The sequence below is a fragment of the Schistocerca gregaria genome, chromosome 8, assembly GCF_023897955.1.
Source record: "Schistocerca gregaria isolate iqSchGreg1 chromosome 8, iqSchGreg1.2, whole genome shotgun sequence".
Taxonomy (NCBI): Eukaryota; Metazoa; Arthropoda; class Insecta; order Orthoptera; family Acrididae; genus Schistocerca; species Schistocerca gregaria.
This window is the reverse complement of record NC_064927.1, coordinates 169,004,852-169,025,984: the sequence shown is the minus strand read 5'-3', so window position 1 is coordinate 169,025,984 and position 21,133 is coordinate 169,004,852. Positions and strand designations below refer to the sequence as shown.

The following is a 21,133-nucleotide window of genomic DNA, read 5'->3' as shown; positions in this document are numbered from 1 at the left end:
TCATTTCTCAGCAGCTACTGGCTCGTCCTCATTGATGCTTTCTCCAAATTTTCATTTGTGTCAGATAGATATTCAGCCTCTGTAAAAGGACTTCTCTACCAAAGGGTTGCCAAAATTTACTGACTCTGACAACAGCACAAAATTTTCTTCTCAGAAATTTATATTATTTTGTGAAACCAATGGGATTTCACACTTAAGGACTACGCCATTTCATCTTGAGGTGAACGGACTCTTTAAAAGATTTGCACAAACTTTTACATTGCACATGATGAATATAGTTCAACAGTATAATAAAGACAATGCTTTATTGATCTTTCTAAGTTCTGCACCATTCACATGATGCAGAGTCTCCAGTGGAGAAACTACATGGAAGACCACACTGAACATTAATGTCAATTTTAAAACCACTTCTACATTTCCTTGGTGAGCATGGACAATAGTCGCATCAATTTTTTTTTTTTTTTTTTTTTTTTTTTTTTTTTTTTTTTTTTTTTTCCGTACAGTATTTCTTACAAGGTCAAAACATGAGACGAAGACATGGATACCAAGTATAGCCAAAGAGCAGCTCGGCAATGCTATTTTTAACCCTCGAGCAGTTGCACCTATGTATAAAGTACACCAACAACAAATAGCATTGTCTTGCACAATGAAATTATTGTTTTACACTTATGATCCCATATCTAATCCTTCATTATTGCTTCAGTTAATACAGTTGATAAGTTGTGCTGTTATCTGTCCAAGTGAGCAGCAGTAATATAAAATAAGCAGTGAGCTATATGAGAAAAAAATTGTGATCTGTGCAAGAAAATGACCCAGATTCTGAACTATCAGTGCAATCCCATAATGAGGCAATTGTCTATGACATAATTAGCAAACGAATAAGCAGGTGGCTGAGATGTGATGCAACTGTGCTACTTAATGCATCAAGTGGATCACTACTTTTGGGTAACATTTGTATGCAGCAACAGAGTCATTTAATGAACGTTTATTTTATTATTGTCTAATGAAACTGTGATTTAGCTCATATAATGTAAGTTTATTTTAATGTGGTTTAATTAAACTAAGATTCAACTGTAATTTTACTCATACTTGTTTCCTTCGGTAACATAAAGACACCTGCTCTATAAGCATGTACAGAGTACGCTAAGTGCCTGCTCGTGTTACAAAAAATTGTACTCCTGCTCGAGGGTTAAGATTAAATATTCACACAAAATTGCAATGCCACACATGCTCTCTTTTGCTTTGGCAAGCACCGGAATCCTTCAGTCGGAAAACTCAAAACACAATGCGCCTTGGATGTATACATGCAGTTAAGATAGTTTAGTTCCATACCTGCAGCCAGCTCAGTACAGTACTCTGAAGGGTACCTTTCAACTTAGTAGTCACTATATATGGAGAACTTCAACCATTTACAAGAGTGTTTATGCAATTTCATGATGCGGTTATCTATACTGAAATACTGTCTGAAAAAAAAGCTACACAAGTATCCAAGAAGATTTCAGCAAGTTTTCAAAGAGATGCAAAGTTCTGAAACTTGCTTCAACTAAACAGTACTGTAAAATTGTGCATTTTATAAAATGCAGAAGAGTAATATCCTTTGAACAGTGTAGCAGTGAGTCACAACTGGACTCATTCAATCCATGCAAATACCTGGATGTAACAATACATGGAGATATGAAATTGAATGATCTTGTAGGTTCAGCTGTATGTAAAGCAGTTACCAGACTTCAGTTCACTGGCTGAATACTCAGAAAATGTCATCAATTTACAAATGAGACTGCTTACAAAACATTTGTGTGACTCATCTTTGAGTATTGCTCAAGTGTTTGGGACTCACACCAAACAGAACTAAAAAGGAATATTGAACTCTCAAGAGATGACAGCACAAATAGTCACAGGTTTCTCTGACTCAAGGGAGAGCATCACAGAAGTGCTAAAAAACCTGAATTGGCAGACATATGAAGATAGAAATGACTTAACCTTGGAAACGTAACTACAAAGTTTCAAGAACCAGTATTAAGTGAAGAATCAAGAGATATTATCCAGCCCTTCATGTATCATCACCATAGGGATCAAAATTAAGAGATAGGTTAATTTCAGCAGGTACTGAGGTATTTAAGCTGCCGCTCTTCCCATGCTCCACACCCAACTGGAGCAAGAATCAGAAGTGTCCTCTGCCATGTACTTCACAGTGGAATGCAGAGTATATATATAAGGGGGAATCAAAGTTTCCATTTGAGGGTGTTGCTGCAGCAGCACATATGCAATGTAGCATGACTCCAATGTAGGTATATGAGCAATGACATCTAGCCAAGGGATTAGTATGGCACTCGTGTCTTTCCCATATGTGTACAGTAAATGAGGAAATGTGAACTACGGTGATGTTATTACCAAATGCGTCCAACAGGACCAATGTCCTGTTATTCTCGGCTGCTGAAGGACAAGCACTGATTGAATATTTATGGGGCAGCATGTCTGTCAAAAACCACCACTGTGGAATGGTATGCCAAGTTCATAATATGTGTGTCCCCATATTGGATATGTTGTACTGCAGAAGTCAGGCCAACTTAAGTGGGAGGCTCTATAGTATTAATCCCTCCCTGTGAGATTACCACACATTCAGTACCTTAAAAAAGGCTTTTAGAGGTCAATGACAAGGCCAGACGGCAGTCAGTTACGGACTTCTTCATGCAGCAGGGCATAGTGTTATACTAAATGGATATCTTGAACCTGGTGTGTCAGTGGGATGCCTGCCTCAATGCTCAGTAATTTCGCCTGCCTGGCATACCAATTCTAGACTAAATGGCCTGATGCAGACATTGGATTTATGTTGGATGTACATATTAATAGGGTGAATTAATAGGGTCAAATCAGAGAGAGAGATGGGTATAGGGTGATGGCGGAACAAAACATGTGTGTGCAAGTGACCTCCTCCACCCCCTCCTACACACACACACACACACACACACACACACACACACACACTCACGAAACACATGCACAAATAATGAACAACATCTTTCATTTCTTTCTCAAATCACAAATTCTGTTATAAAGAAAAAAAATAATTTTACTGAAAGAAAAATTTGTTTAGAATTATGTTTGCAATAATACCAAGGAAACTTTCTAGGAAAATCACATTTATTACTACGACTGGTCTGAGTATGCAGCCAACAAGAAAAGCTAGAAATACAATTCAAAATAAGAAAATTATGTAGCATTGGAATTAAATGTTAATGACAACTTGTTTCATTCATAATTTATCAGGCCAATGGGCACAAACATTATGTAGAGTAAAAAAGAAATACTACTCAATAGTTACCATTAACCGAAAAGGCATCTAAAAATGAACATACCTGCATCCACAATGGCCTCATAGCAAGTTTCCAACTGCATACGCAATAAGGGGTCTGCATTGTCAGCTGTGATAGCATCCGCTCCAAAAAATGAAGCATCAAATTTCTCTGGATGTGGTACTTTTCCCAAGCGAGGTGGCATGTTAGATGCATCTTAACATAAAACACAACTATTAATAATTCAAACAGCGAAATAAACTTACAAATAATGTTGAATCAAAGAGAGATAGTCATTTGCATAAAGATAACTCATCAAAGATGCAGAAATACAGCCATGGACAAAGTACACAAATTGACTCTGTGATCAACCAAGCAGAATAAGAATATTATAACTTCATTTTTATGTATAGTTTCATTATATGTTATGTAAAGCATTTATATGCTGTTGTATTCCATACTCTACAACAATTTTGTAAAAATTAGGCCCACACACTACAGATAAATTTAGATATCTATTGTTAAATTACCTGAATAGTAAGTGAAGTCTTTCCGCTCCCGGGATTGGAATGACTCCTTACCCTCTCCCTTAAAACCCACATCCTTTCGTCTTTCCCTCTCCTTCCTGAAGAAGCAACTGTTGGTTGCGAAAGCTAGCAATTCTGTGTGTGTGTTTGTGTGTTTTGTTCATGTGCCTGTCTGCCGGCGCTTTCCCACTTGGTAAGTCTTGGAATCTTTGTTTTTAATATATTTTTCCCATGTGGAAGTTTCTTTCTATTTTATTTACATCATCATTAATTTGAACCCAACAATTACGTTTGTTATTGTCTCTGTTGCATTTCGAAATCTTCTCTATCGTCGTACTTTCTCTTTTCGTTTGTACAAGAAGTTTCACTTTGTATTCATCTTCCATTTTTCCGTAATCTACCATACATTTTATCCTGTCTAATTATACTCAATAATACGTAATTTACTTCCAAACCATAACCTAAAATTTTCAACGCTTTCAACATAACCGCTGCTATAAAATCCATTGTTCCAAGTTTACAAACATTTCGTGTAAGCTCGTGAACACTATTTCACAGCTTCAGTTCCTTTCACCCATTACACAACCATCTCAGTTTTTTCTAACAACTTTCGTTTTATTTCCATTCCCGTTTTTCCCACATAACCGATCATTTTTTAGCAGCTTCCCACAGGTTTACACATTATTTCTTCATCAAACAATTGTTAGCCTCATTCTCATAACCAGCCAGTACATAACCAGTCCTTTGAATACATTTACACACATATTCTTCGAGATTTTATTCAAAAAATTTTTTCGAATTTTATTTTTTCGGAAATTATTTTTTCGAAACTTTTTTCAAAAAAAAATTTTTTTTCGAAACTTTTTTCGAAAAAAAATTTTTTTTTTCGAAATTTTCTTGAATTTCCCCACCCTTTAACGTGATCTGGAGACAACATAACTACCCAACCTTTGCACCCATTGTTGTTCACCAACCTAAGTTCTGCACATGATCAACATAGCTCATCTCAAACCAACACTTTTTCGACTTTTTTCACACCTTTATCTCTCCCTATATAAATCTCTCTTTACTTTCACTTTAACCTCATATTACCCTTTCCACCTACTAATACCATGTCAACCTCACAACATCCCTACAACGACCCCATTAAATTTTATTTACATTCCCTCCGCAAACATGCCTTCACCCTAGCCACATTACGCTCCCATATTTTATTTACTCAGGCTTGTCTGACATTTGGCATTACTCCCAAAGGCCTCACACTTAAAGTTCCCATCTCTGGCTGCAATCCTTCTTTCCATCAGTCCTTATACCAGTTCCAAACAGCACAATCCATAGCCCTCACCCGCCTAATCCTTCACCTACACATTGACTCGGCCAATGAACACACCCGTCAACTCCTATCCCAAATCAAAGTCCTCAATCTTTCCTCTCCCACAACCACACCGGCTGTACATAGCATCCTCCTACAGGCCAACCGCAAATTAGAACAACATGCCACCCTCCACCTCAAAAAACTATCCAATCTCCTGGTTTCCCACCTCCGGAAAGGCAACTCACTCACCCTCCACAACCTTTCCAACAAACCTCAACCTCCTCTCATTGCACACAGACCCAGTCTCTCCCATCTACTCAATCTCCCACTTCCAGCTCCACTCCCCCCAACACCTCAAAATTCTAGTCAACACAATCTGGAACCACAACACCCCAATTCAGTAGTTAACCTTTCCTCCAAACCCCTCTCCCAATCCGAAACCTCTGTCCTATCCAAAGGCCTCACCTTCAGCCCCACTCCCAGGTTCAACCAAACTGCCCTTGTCAAAGATTTACTGTCCTACACTCGTAGTCTCTGCTGGAAATATCACTTTGCCACGAAGAAAAACAATCCTGATCCCACTCCTAATGATCCAACTCCCCAAGACACTATCCAAATTGAACCCTGCCTGCAACAGTTCCGTCCTCCATCACAGCGGGACCCACCTCCTCTTCCTAAAAATCATCCTCTCCAAACCTTCCAGGAATTTCTCACTTCCAGCCTTGCCTCTCAATCATTCTTGAAAAACCTTAATCCTACTCCCAACATCACCACAGCTGAAGCCCAGGCTATCCGTGATCTGAAAGCTGACCGATCCATCATCATTCTTCCGGCTGACAAGGGTTCCACGACCGTGGTACTTGATCGTCGGGAGTATGTGGCTGAGGGACTGCGTCAGCTTTCAGACAACTCTACATACAAAGTTTGCCAAGGTAATCCCATTCCTGAGGTCCAGGCGGAGCTTCAAGGAATCCTCAGAACCTTAGGCCCCCTACAAAACCTTTCACCTGACTCCATCAAACTCCTCACCCCACCGACACCTCGCACTCCTACCTTCTACCTACTTCCTAAAATTCACAAACCCAAACATCCTGGCCGCCCCATTGTAGCTGGTTACCAAGCCCACACAGAACGTATCTCTGCCTACGTAGATCAACACCTTCAACCCATTACAAGCAGTCTCCCATCCTTCATCAAAGACACCAACCACTTTCTCGAACGCCTGGAATCCGTACCCAGTCTGTTACCCCCGGAAACCATCCTTGTAACCATTGATGCCACTACCCTATACACGAATATCCCACACGTCCAGGGTCTCGCTGCAATGGAGCACTTCCTTTCACGCCGATCACCTGCCACCCTACCTAAAACCTCTTTCCTCGTCACCTTAGCCAGCTTCATCCTGACCCACAACTTCTTCACTTTTGAAGGCCAGACATACCAATAATTAAAGGGAACAGCCATGGGTACCAGGATGGCCCCCTCGTATGCCAACCTATTTATGGGTCGCTTAGAGGAAGCCTTCTTGGTTACCCAAGCCTGCCAACCCAAAGTTTGGTACAGATTTATTGATGACATCTTCATGATCTGGACTCACAGTGAAGAACAACTCCAGAATTTCCTCCCCAACCTCAACTCCTTTGGTTCCATCAGATTCACCTGGTCCTACTCCAAATCCCATGCCACTTTCCTAGACGTTGACCTCCATCTGTCCAATGGCCAGCTGCACACATCCGTCCACATCAAACCCACCAACAAGCAACAGTACCTCCATTATGACAGCTGCCACCCATTCCATATCAAACGGTCCCTTCCCTACAGCCTAGGCCTTCGTGGCAAACGAATCTGCTCCAGTCCTGAATCCCTCGACCATTACACCAACAACCTGAAAACAGCTTTCGCATCCCGCAACTACCCTCCCAACCTGGTACAGAAGCAGATAACCAGAGCCACTTCCTCATCCCCTCAAACCCAGAACCTCTCACAGAAGAACCCCAAAAGTGCCCCACTTGTGACAGAATACTTCCCGGGACTGGATCAGACCTTGAATGTGGCTCTCCAGCAGGGATACGACTTCCTAAAATCCTGCCCCGAAATGAGATCAATCCTTCATGAAATCCTCCCCACTCCACCAAGAGTGTCTTTCCGCCGTCCACCTAACCTTCGTAACCTCTTGGTTCATCCCTATGAAATCCCCAAACCACCTTCCCTACCCTCTGGCTCCTACCCTTGCAACCGCCCCCGGTGTAAAACCTGTCCTATGCACCCTCCCACCACCACCTACTCCAGTCCTGTAACCCGGAAGGTGTACATGATCAAAGGGAGAGCCACGTGTGAAAGCACCCACGTGATTTACCAACTGACCTGCCTACACTGTGACGCTTTCTATGTGGGAATGACCAGCAACAAACTGTCCATTCGCATGAATGGACACAGGCAGACAGTGTTTGTTGGTAATGAGGATCACCCTGTGGCTAAACATGCCTTGATGCACGGCCAGCACATCTTGGCACAGTGTTACACCGTCCGAGTTATCTGGATACTTCCCACCAACACCAACCTATCTGAACTCCGGAGATGGGAACTCGCCCTTCAGTATATCCTCTCTTCTTGATATCCGCCAGGCCTCAACCTCCGCTAATTTCAAGTTGCCGCCGCTCATACCTCACCTGTCTTTCAACAACTTCTTTGCCTCTGTACTTCCGCCTCGACTGACATCTCTGCCCTTACTCTTTGCCTTTAAATATGTCTGCTTGTGTCTGTGTATGTGCGAATGGATATGTGTGTGTGTGTGCGAGTGTACATCTGCCCTTTTTTTCCCCCGGGGGAGGTCTTTCCGCTCCCGGGATTGGGGTGGCTCCTTGACCTCTCCCTTGGAGCCCGCATCCTTTCATCTTTCCCTCCCCTTCTTGGGGGGGCGGCCGTCGGTTGTGAGGGCTAGCGGTTCTGTGTGTGTGTTTGTGTGTTTTGTTCGTGTGCCTGTCTGCCGGCGCTTTCCCGCTTGGTGGGTCTTGGAATCTTTGTTTTTAATATATTTTTCCCATGTGGAAGTTTCTTTCTATTTTATTTACATCATCATTATATATATATATATATATATATATATATATATATATATATATATATATTTATTTATTTATTTATTAAAGACGGGGATTCCGGGGCTTGCCAGGCGGGGGGGGGGCGCCGGCGGACGGACGCATGGGCGGGACGCACGGGCACATGCACAGAGTTGCTGGCTTTCGCGGTCGGCGGTTGCTTCTTCGGGGGGGGGGGACGGGGGGACGGGGGGTGTGGGTTTTGGGGGGGAGGGTGGGGAGTCGTTCCGGTCCCGGGGGCGGGGGGACTTCCCTTGGGGGAGGAAAAGCGGATGGATATGTGTGTGTGTGTGTGTGTGTGTGTGTGTGTGTGTGTGTGTGTGCGAGTGTACACCTGTCCTGCTTTTTTTCCCCTAAGGGAAGTCTTTCCACTCCCGGGATTGGAATGACTCCTTACCCTCTCCCTTAAAACCCACATCCTTTCGTCTTTCCCTCTCCTTCCTGAAGAAGCAACTGTTGGTTGCGAAAGCTAGCAATTCTGTGTGTGTGTTTGTGTGTTTTGTTCATGTGCCTGTCTGCCGGCGCTTTCCCGCTTGGTAAGTCTTGGAATCTTTGTTTTTAGTGTTTATATTTAGATACATATTGAAACATCCATTTCTGTTACAGCACACACACACACACACACACACACACACACTTGTACTGCCTCCCCTCATCTTAGAAATAGGTGGGTCCTTCTCATCCTGGAGTCTGAGTGACATGTTCTCTGTTTTTAATCTTCCCCTGCTAGTGCTCTCTCCTCTCCAAGGAAGGAACTAAAGGAACTACTAGTTCTGAAAACTAGGATAGTGTGTGAACTTCTACATCCATGCCAAACTTTTCTACAATTTTAAAAATGTATTTTGGAAGCATAAATGCATTCCCACGTGTACAGTTCATTTGTGGTAAACTACTGGTAACTTCTCATGCTTTTTTTAGATTAGGTAACTCTGCATCCAGTCAATGATAGTTGTAGGAAACCCAGAAGTATCAGCGTAAGATCAAACTAAGTACCTCCCAAAGGAGAGGGTATAAAAACCCTAGTGGTTAACTGCTGAAGCATTCGCAACAAAGTTTCAGAGTTTGAAGTGCTCCTAAAAAGCAGTGAAGCTCACATATTATTAGGTACAGAAAGCTGTTTGACACCTAAAACTGACAGAAGTGAGATTTTGGGGGGGAAATTAATCGTATATCGAAAGGATAGGTTGGTGGGAAATGGAGGTGGTGTATTTGTCACAATAGACAAGAAACTGAAACCCACTGAAATGGAAAATGAAACTACATGTGAGATTGTTTGGACAAGACTCACCATAAGAGGTAGGGTAAATGGTAACTGGATCCTTCTTCACCCACCAGGCTCATATCCTAATATAAAACTTTAGAGAAAACACCATTCATTTGTATGTAAGTTCCCTAGTAACACTAATTATCAGTGGAGCTTTTCATCATCCAACAATCAAATGGGAAAATTCCAGTTTTGTTAACAGTGAGTGTGGTAAGACATCCTATGAAACATTACTAAATGTCTTCTCTGAAAACAACCTGCAGCAGGTAGTTCAAAACCCAACTCATGATGAAAATGTATTGGGTTAAACTAGATAAAAAATCATCAGTGTCATATCTCAATAAGAAACTTGAAAGTTTCAGCACAGGACAGGAACATATAGAGGAAGTATGACTTCAGTTTAAAAGGATGGTTGACAATGCACTGGGTAGATCTGTAGACAGTAGAACAGTTCATAATGGAAGGGAAGAAACAGAAACTACTGCAAACAGGTAATAATGTAAATCACACCATAGGGCTGCAGATAAAGAAATGCTGAATGAAACATATTTGGTTGTCAATAAAGCAATGTGTGAAGTCTTTAATGAATGTCTGAATATAAAATGATCTTTCACAAAACCTAAAGAAATTCTGGTCATGTGTAGAGGTAGTCAGTGGCACCAAAGTTACCATCCAGTCTGTAGCAAATGAGACAGGAACTGAAATTTAGGGTAGCTAAGCAAATGATGACATCTTTAACTCTGTTTTCAAATGTTTCATTATAAAGAAAACCCAGGAGAACAGCACCAATTTAATCCTTATATGAGTGAAATAAGTATTAGTATAAGTTGAAATCATTAAAATTGAATAGAGTCCAGGGCCTAATGGAATCCCAATCAGATTCTTTACTGAATTAGGGGCTCAGTTAGCCCCTCTTCTAACTATAGTCTATTTTACATTCCTGGAACAAAAGGCCATGATCATTAGTTGGAATAAGCACAGGTCACATCTGTCTACAAGAAAGCTAGTAGAAGTGATCCACAAAATTACTATCCAATATCCTTGACATCGATCTGTCGCAGAATCTTAGACAATGTTCTGGGCTCAAATGAATTGAAGTATTTTGAACAGAATGACCTACTCCACACCAACCAGCATGGACTCTGAAAACATCAGTTCTGTGAAACTCAACTCATATTTTTCTCGTGAGATCCTGAAAACTTTGGATCATGGCAGTCAGGTAGATGCAGTACTTCTTGATTTCTGAAAAGCATTCACTCATTACAAAAACTATCCTCATTGTTAAAATTATGATCACATGGAGTATCAAGTGAAATTAGTAATTGGAATGAGGACTTAGAACACAGCATATTATCTTGGATGGACAGTCATTGTCAGATGTAGAAGTAACTTCAGGTGCGATCCAGGGAAGCCTTGGGATACTTGCTGTTCATGTTGTATATTAGTGACCTTACAGACAGTATTAATAGTATTCTCAGACTTTTTGCAGATGATGCAATTAGTATAAGTAATGAAGTTAATATAAGTAATGAAGTTCAAAAGAAGCTGCATAAATATCCACTCAGGTCTAGAAAGATTTCAAAGTGATGCAATGATTGGCAACTTGCTTTAAATGTTCAGAAATGTAAAACTGTGCAGTGCAAACAAAAAAATGCTGTATTTTATTACTATAATATCAGTGAGTCAGAGTTGGAATTGGCCAACTCATATAAATACTTAGGCATAACATTCTGCAGGGTATAAATGTAACAATCACATGGGCTTTGTTGTGGGTAAAGCTGGTGGTAGAGTTCAGTTTATTGGTAGAATACTGGCGAACTGCAATCAGTAAAGAAAAGATATTGCTTACAATTTACTTACATGACTCATCCTAGAATACTGCTCAAGTTTGTGAACCATACCATATAGGACTAACACGGGGTATTGAATATATGGTGACAGATCTGTCTGGCTCATGGGAGAGTGTGACAGAGCTGCTGAAGAAAGTGAACTGGAATACTCTGTAAGATGAACATAAATGACCCCAAGAAAGTCTACTAACAAAATTTCAAGAACCAGCTTTAAATGGTGACACTACGAATATACTACAACCCCGGCATATCACTTGCATAGGGTTAGTGAGAATGAGCATGCACAAAGTTATTCAAACAGTCATTCTTTCCACACTCCATACATCAATGGAATGGGAAGAAACCCTAATAACTGGTATAATGGGATGTATTCTCTGTCATGCACTTTATGGTAGTTTATAGAGTATAGATGTAGATATTCAGAAGTTTGCTCTGTCTGGATAACCTGAGTCAGCTGTTTCTAAATTATTTCAGGCAAATGCTGTGATTTCTTCATCAAGGCCACTGCTATCTATCTGTCTTAACTGTCTATCTGTCCTAACCTCATCACAACATATGTATATATTATGCATGTTTTTATATTTTGAGCAATTTTCATTGGATTATGATAACAAATCTTATATCATTGTGAGATGATCTCTGGATGAATAAATATATCAAATCTAATCTAATCAATGAGGAACTAATGGGTCAATCCATATGAGGTGGTTCAGTGATTGTTGCTTGGCCATTTTTAAATATTTTAATTTTTTTATAAGTGATTGCCCTATATTTGAGATGTTCAAAACAGTTTTTTAAAATAATTTATCTTGTACCTTTACTGGATGGCAGCCATTTTTATTTGACGGAGTGCGACGATTTTTCACTCTGGAGATATTAGCGAAAATTTGAATATCTCTGCACTGGATTAAGTTACAAAATTACATTTGACATGATTGTTATTACAAAAGTGTACACTACAACATTGTCCATTACACAAAATACCCTAAATTCAAACATAACCAGTCAAAATAAGCTCCAAAATGTGGTATCCAAATTTTCAAAAATCTGTTTTCTAGGCCCAAAAATAACAAACAAAGAGTGATTTATGAGAGTCTATTTTTTCCTATAGTTAGCTATCACACACTATGAGCCTCATATAGAGCAAGAACACTTACAAATGTTTCCTTAATTTTTACAAATTTTTGAAATTCGATTTTTTTTTTTTTTCAAGTTAGTTATCTCAGGTGGGACGGAATATAAAAATATGGTTTTAGCACAGTTTGTACATCTATATGATAGCAATGTACTGCAAAAATTTCAACATTGATATCTGACTATGAAGAAAGATATAAATTTTGAAAATGAGGAAATAATTCACATTACTCTACAACTGATCTTGTGGCTGTTGCCTATTTAAATAGTTTATTGTTTCATTGTAATAAAATTTAATTGTGACCTATATTTAGTTAACACTATCACTCAATATTCATTTAGTCTATTTATTTTTAATAATGCAATATTAAACAATAGGAGATTTTACTTTTGTTCTATGGTAATAAAAGTGCCCATTTACCTATATGTTTATTGTCAATAAAGAAGTACATTATTGCTGGGTATAGCATTGTTGTAGTCAGTCTGTTCTGAAACCTCTGTTAGTGTGGATGTACTTACTTCATTGAGAGTGCAGAATGTGTTATGTGCTTTGTTCTGAATGTAATTTGTAATTAATTTTGAGATATTAACTGGAATGCAATAACATGGATGAATAGAGCTCTGTTGGACAGATAGCAGGTGTTGTGCTTCGGTAGCTCAGTTGGTAGAGCACTTGCCCGCGAAAGGCAAAGGTCCCGAGTTCGAGTCTCGGTCGGGCACACAGTTTTAATCTGCCAGGAAGTTTCATATCAGCACACACTCCGCTGCAGAGTGAAAATCTCATTCTGGATCCATATGTGTTTGTTTATATCATCAAAATGTCAAAATGATTATTGCAGGTGCAAAACTTGGTGATCTTAACTACAAAGAGCTACTAGATTTAATGGTCTGTGACAGTAACAGTTATGACTGCATGATGAGTTTGTGTATTAAATACCCTGGTAAGGAAACTGTTATTGAATGGTTTCACAAATATGATGAGGAAATGCCAGACAGTATTACCTTCAAACAGTGGGTCAAAACTGACAGGGCAGAAATGGTAACAGTGGTTAAATCTCAGGAAGAGTACTTGAAATCTTTCACTGATAACTTACAAAAACTCAAAAATCGCCACTATGTTTCTAAAATCCAAAGCTAGCTGATTTTGCAGAAAATTTTACATTTGAGATTCAGGATTCAATACAAGGGTACCACTGGGTCAATGACCAGGCAACAGTGCATGAGAAAGATGAAGTTTGCAGTTGTACAATTTGCATTCTAAGGGACTACACAACACTTTGGCTGTACATGTGTTTCAAAAGTATGTAACAAATTACATAAAAGAAAATTTTCCTGTGGTTGAGAAGCTAATATACTTTTCAGATGGAAGTGGTAGTCAGTATAAGAACAAAAAGAATTTTTCAAATCTGTGCAACCACATAGTAGACATTGGGTTGAGGGCTGAATGGCACTTTTTTTGCATCTTACCATGGTAAAAATGCATGTGATGGAGTAGGAGGTACAACAAAACATGAAGTAAATAAAGCCAGCCTACAAAGACCAACCACACACCAAATTCTCACAGTACAGGACATGAATGTCTTTTGCAAGGATAATATTAAAGGCATTGCCTATTTTCTGATCAAGAAAGAAGAAGTCATTTTGCATATGAAAACAAAATTTCAAACCATATTTGAAAACTGTGTAGCAATAAAAGGAACAAGGCATTTCCACAAATTCCCTGGCATTGCAGAAATCTTCAAAGCTTCAATGCTATTTAACATCAGAAGCCGAAATTTATGAGGATCAGTGTGTCAGTAAAATTACATATCTGTCTTTAACATTGAATAACATGGTGGCAAGTGTGTATGATGGACAGTGGTGGCTTGCAGAGGTTGAAAGAATAAGTTTGGAAAACAATGATGTTTTTGTGCATTTTTTAATACCCTGCTGGCCCAAAAACATCTTTCAAGCAATCTACTAGTGAGAAAGCTTGGATACCAATGAAAAATGTTTAAAGGAAACTTTCAGTGCTTGAACTTATCACAGCAACTGGGAGGTCTTATATCACAGAAGCTGTCTGAAGAAATAAGTGTTCTTAACATTCACCACCAGGTTTCAGAGCAGTCGCATCTCGAAGGATGTTAAATGAAAATAGTTATTTTAAGTATGTCAAAATAATATAAATGTTAATTTCAGTGATGTTTTCTGTTTTTATATATAATTCAGTACCTTACTTCAATAATAATTGACTATATCCTGCCAATATCACACATGAATAGGCAACAGCCATAAGATCAGTTGTAGAGTAATGGGAACTGTCTCCTCATTTTCAAAAATTCATATCTTTGTTCACAGTCAAATATCAATGTTGAAATTTTTACAGTACATTGCTATCATATAGGTGTACAAACTGTGCTAAAACCATATTTTTATATTCAGTCCCACCTGAGATAACTAACCCCAAACGTTACAAAAAATGAAAATTTTCAATTTTTTAAAAAATTCATAAAAAGTTAAGGAAACATTTGTAAGTGCTCTTGCTCTATCTGAGGTTAGTAGTGTATAATATCTAACTATAGGAAAAAATAGACTCTCATAAATCACTCCTTGTTTGTTATTTTTGGGCTTAGAAAGTGGATTTTTGTCAATTTGGATACCAAACTTTGGAGGTTATTATGACTGGTTATTTTTTAATTTAGGGTATTTCGTGTAATTGACAGTGTTGTAGAGGACACTTTTCTAAAAACAATATGTCAATTGCAATGTTGTAACTTAACCCAGTGTAGAAATATTCATATTTCTGCTAACGTCTCTAAACTGAAACATCGTCGCACACTTAGAAACATCGTCACACACTTAGAAACAAAAATGGCCGTCTTCAGTAAAGGTGAAAGGTAATTTTTTTAAAAAAAACTATTTTGAACTTCTCAATTACAGGTTACTCACATGTGAAAAAATTAAAATATTTAAAAATGGTCAAGCAACCAACTTAATTTTTATTGGACCACTTCATTTGGATTGACCCTAATGTAATTTCAACCTTAGGATTATATATGTGTACCTGTGTTGTAACTGTCCATACACTTTCTCATCTGCTTCCTCTTTAGCGCCCAGGCACCTTACTTTTCCAAAACCTGCTGTGTTTTGCATTTCCTTTCATTTTAAAATATCAATATATTACATTTATCTAACTGTCCACCTTATTTTTATTTTCCTTAATTTTACAGACTTTCTATGATTTCATGCTATGAACTCAATATGTTATTTGCCTTTAGATTCCAACCACCAATGGTTATACCATATTTTAAGAATGCAACCTAGCCTAATGCTGTCTTCCTCCTTTTGTGACATGCCTACATACTAGTTGTCATGTCTCATATCACCTTTCTTTAACTTTTGGTATAATTACTACTTCAAAATTTATGTTGTAGCCATGACAGAATCTTCGCATTTCCTAAGAAATTACCTGTTTAACTTTATTTTAAGAGTTCTTTATATCAGTTTCCTTCTTATGTTACAACATACTTTCTAACACAGGCTTCTATCTATTAACAGTGAGTCAACTAACTTGTGGGGGGGGGGGGGGGGGGATAGTCATAAATTAGCCTCCAATTGGCTATTAAAAATAACAGATTCTTGTAGCTTCATGGTACCTACATGGTTTCAGAAGGATACTTTAATGATCATGTTGCATCAGTCAGATGTCTGTTTTGTTAGTCAGTGTATAAGAGGCAAGCGATTGAAATGTATTGGTGTAATTGTATCTCCGTACATTCTGTAATTCCCTTCCTGCAAGCAGAAGGACTCAGTGATGCTGAGATTCATCACTGATTGCATCATATATATTGGAATGGAGTTATGAATGATGGTGTTGTGAGAGAATGGTGCAGAAAATTGAAGGTCGCTCACAAATCTGTGCATGATGCAATTAATCTGCAAAGGAGAATGCTCATGGATCACTCGTGCAACCCATCCTAGAGTATTGCTCAATTGTGTTGGACTTGTACCATATAGCACTAACAGAGGATATTGAATGTATACAGAGAACTGTATGAATGGTCACAGGCTTACTTGAGCCATGATGGACTGTCACAGAGATACTGAAGAAACTTAACTGGCAGAACCTTGAAGATAGATGTAAGCCATTCCAAGACAGCCTAATAACAATGTTTCAAGAACTGGCTTTAGATGACTGTAGGAATATATTTCAACCTCCTATGTGTCACTCCTAGAGGGACCATGAGGATTAGATTAGATTAATTACAGTACACACAGAGGCATTTAAACAATCATTATTGCTGTGCACCTTACATGAATGAAGCAGTAAGAAACATTAAGAACTAATATAGTGACGCCTATGCTCTGCCATGCCTTCACAGAGTTTTGCAGAGTACAGTATACATGCAGATGACAAACATGGTTGAGGAAGACATTCAAGTTGTGACTGATAAACTTGTGCAACACGATGATGAAATTGTATTTGTGAGAGGTTGAGTCAAAATTTCTGAACTTTCTGAAGACATGCCTCAGAGTTCGGGGTCAACCCTCCTTCACCATGTCATAGGGACGGTATATTATAAAAAGTTTTAAATGTGGTAGCGCCAAAACGTCTACAGGTAAAAGGTGTCGAAAAACTGCAAGAACCGGTTTAGCCTTAACATTCCTTCAGCACTACCATGAAGAGAGAGAGGAATTACTTAACAGAATCATGCCTGAGCATGAGAGATAGGTGTAGCACGTGAACTCGTGAGACTAGATAACAGTCCAAGCACTGGGTGGACACTTATTTTCCCAACAAGTCCAAAGCATTCAATCAAACTACAAAACGATAGTTACAAAGCTTCTTTGAGATCAGAAAACAATTTTGACAACAGATTTTGAGAGAGTAAGACATGAGAATACTGAAACATTACAGATTTATTAAGAGTGTTACAAAAATCCAAAAGGCACAGATGAATACCAAAGGAATCATTCACTTTTATGACGAAGCATGACCTACATTACAAATAGAAGAAAAAGAAAACTCACATTTTTTGAATGGAGATTTTTTTAGGATTCTCTCTGTAGTCTGATTTGGCACCAAGTGACCTTCCTCTGTTCTCCAAGATGAAGGCCTGACTGGCTACTCAGTGTTTCATGACCAACTATGAGTTCTAGGATGCTGTCAGCAACTGACTGAGGCACTAGATGGTACCATTCTTTAATGAAGGAATAAAGAAGACGATGTCAAATGTTTCAATTTGGGTGGTGACTCTGAGGAGAAGTAATGTCAACATATAAGTACAGATTGTACATTAAAAAAAAATTTCCCTTTTTTAATAGCCAGTTGAAGATTACTTCATGAATACTTCTTTTACAGCAGTGTAGTAATCACATGACTTACATTTCAATGAAGGTGATATAAAGCACATGAAAAAAAAAGAGAGAGAACTGGAAACACTATAAACCCCCTTGGCACTTGAAATTTAGAACATCCAGAAATCCACAACAGAGGAAAATGCAATACCTACAAAACTTAAAAAAGTAGACAGAATCAACTGCTATGCCTTTGAGTAATGTGATACAAAACACAAGTTAGTACAGGTTTAGTTCTAAAAGAATTCTCATACAACATAATTATGCATTCAACACAAAAATGCTAGTAGCAATATTGGATAAATAATCAGATACTTCAGTGAAACAAAATGTTACTGACCTCCTTGCCAGTCATGTCCATAATCACTCATCAGATCAGGTAAGTTCTTAAGATTATCCTGGAGCTCATAGAGTCCAACACTTTTTGGAAAATGTCCGGATATACCACTAATGACCAGCTCCTCACCAGGAGGTGGTGACGCCAGTTTCTTCCCAGCAGTAATAAATTCTGCATAGACATCTGGTCCGGCCGCTGAGCTGTCTGAAGCTTTGGTCATTGTGGAAAGTCCTGTTACACTATAATCAGAATACAGAGTTTCATTAAACTTTATTTCACTTTACTCACAGAATATTAGTGAAATATGGATTGCACACAAAATATCTTATTACTGTGCTTCACCAGCATCTGGAACAATTTGTACTTCTAAAACTAAAAATATTTAAAATACATAAATCATCATGGTCATTGAAACACCTAAAAAGCCTCTCTGGTTTATATGACAAATACGTTTTAAATGCTACCTGTCACTGATAATGATTCGAACTAGCTGCAAACATTCCCCCTGTTCCAGATGATGCCTCTCTGCTTGCTAGGTCCATGTATCCATGTAGAGTAGGATTATCAGTGGTTGGAGGCTCTAATGTTACATTGTTAGGCATGTGATGGAGCCTTTTAGGGAGATGGCTGCCAAGGATGAGAAGAAATGCAGTTTGCACTGTGTGTGCATCCCAGATGTGGAGTGGGTCTTACCAGGTGCCATGAACAGCATAGGGTGCAACCAACTGCAGGTAGTGGCTCTTGTCAGTACCAATGATGTGCACTATTTCAGATCACAAGAAATTTTCTTTGGTTTCCAGCAGCTATCTGAAGTAAAGACAACCAGTCTTGCTTGCAAGATGAAAGTGAAGCTCACCACCTGCATCATCATTGACAGGTCCGATTACAGTACTTTTGTACAGAATCAAGTGAAGGTCCTGAATCAGAAGCTCAAACTGTTGCATCACTGTGTAAGCTGCAGCTTTCTTGACATACATCATAGGGTGGAAGGGTATCAGTATCCATCATTTGGATTTGCAGCTCCTCATGTTTACTGTGTTTGCACTTAAAATTGTTGGACGTAAGATCCACCAGTTATGCAAAACACATCCATTAAATAGATCAGGAGCCCACTACATACATGAGATGGTTACATGGGTAGTGGAGACAGTATGGAGTGGACTGGGGAGATTTTACAGGTTACAAGGTCGCAGAAAAGTACAAACAGGGCCACAGTCTCCAAGAGAGCAGGTCAAACACAGGACATGATACACCTAGAAGATATTGGTATCATTGTTGCAAATTATCATACTTGTGGTGGGAAAGATCCAGAGCTCCACACACTCATTGAAGATGCTGAAGCAGAAATCATTATCACCTACTCAAAATTAGCTATGTACTGTTGGAGGTAAGTTAAAACCAAAGTTTTTACCAACAACCCAATGGTGTACAGAAAGTATAAAACAAATTAAGTTTGAGGTGCCATGTTTGTTGCTGTTATCTTGTAGAAAAATCAAAGCAAATAGCAGTGCCCTAAAATTCATTGAATAAATATAAACAGCTTTGTATCAGAAAAGTTTTCAGTTTTGTCTAAAAATCAATCCCCTGGCATGTCCTTAGATAGTTTGGTAGTTTGTTACACCAAATCTAAGAACATCACATTTGCTTTGTATGGAGTCAGCACAGTGATAGCTTTTGCACATGTTAGAAATAATAATACGACAATAATTACATTCAAGAAATATGTTACATAGTACAATTGTTCCTCCTTCATTTTTAATTTGGTTGTTTTCCAAAAGTAGTTATATTTTGTTCTGATGTCATGACCATGCAGACGAGTGTACTTGAAAACTGCAGTTAGCTGACTCATAAAAAACTTTTTTAAGTATACATTAGCTGCAAGGCCCCATAATTAAATAACATAGTTAAGAAAGCAGTAAGTTGTTTTACAGTATGCTACTTTTAATTTTTGGCTAGGAACTATCTCTGTGTGCTGGCTATGGAGATATAAGCCAGTACTGACATTTCCACATACAAAATTAATATGGTTTGCCTTTGCAGATTCTCATCAATGTACACATCCAGAAACCTTCAGCTGCCAGTTTCTGTTACTGGAAAAAAATACTACATTTGGAGAGACAACATTGATTTTGATGTGATAATAGCATACACCATATGGGGAATAGCAGATGGTCTGATAATGGTTTCAGTGTCATCTGCCAATAGATAGCATTATGGCATAGCTATGAGAGCTCCATCTGTATCTACCCTAATGGCCAGAAGCCTCAGTGTGGTGCAAAAGTGTGAAGCAAGCAGGCAACCATGCCACAGAGATGCACTCGTGCTTCCTACAGTCAAAAGAGCAAGTTTGAAAGAGGTCAAACTGTGGCCTTCCAAGTGATGGAATGATCTTTTTGGAGAACTGCCACACAAGTTGAATGTGCTGCAACAATGTTGAAACAATGCTGGTATCAGTGGTATTGTGAACATTTAGAAACATGCAAGTGAGGTTCTGGATGTCGACACTGCACAGATGTCTGCCAGGATCATCACATTGTAAGGGCAGCTGTGGCAGATCATAGAGCTACCACATCACAAAAAAGATGGCTTGTGAATTCAGATGAGTCAACACGAACTATTGCAAACTGATTATTAGCATTGGGACTATAAGCATGCACACCTATAGCCCATCTTCCACTCTTCTAAAGCATTAACGTTCACGGCTCGAAGAGTGCCATCAGAAGATCACTTGGAAGAGGAATGGCGAGCGATGAAAGCAGATTCTGCTTGCATGCAAGTGATGGTTATTTGTACTTACAACTCAGACCTGGTGGATGCTGTGTCATAGAGTGCGTACAGCCAAGAAACACTGGCCCCATCCCATGTCTTACAGGCTGAGGTGGGATAAGCTACAACTCTCATTCACCTGTGGTGTTTCTGGAGAGGACAATAACTAGTACCTGATAAATGTAGAATGTTGTTAGATCCATCCTTTTTTC

General features: G+C 38.9%; 1 protein-coding gene across 2 annotated transcripts in view; it reads right to left on the bottom strand.

The window, feature by feature from the left end:
- The window catches only part of LOC126284872 (fatty acid synthase-like), a 364,243-nt gene that overhangs the window by 320,766 nt on the left and 22,344 nt on the right, over window positions 1-21,133 (bottom strand). For both annotated transcript variants that reach the window (XM_049984111.1, XM_049984110.1), the window contains exons 2-3: window positions 18,159-18,394; window positions 3,357-3,509 (exon numbers count right to left, since the gene is read on the bottom strand). In XM_049984111.1, the coding sequence (XP_049840068.1) occupies window positions 3,357-3,509; window positions 18,159-18,375 (370 nt within the window). In that variant the 5' untranslated portion in view covers window positions 18,376-18,394. The remainder of the gene's footprint in view (window positions 1-3,356; window positions 3,510-18,158; window positions 18,395-21,133) is intronic.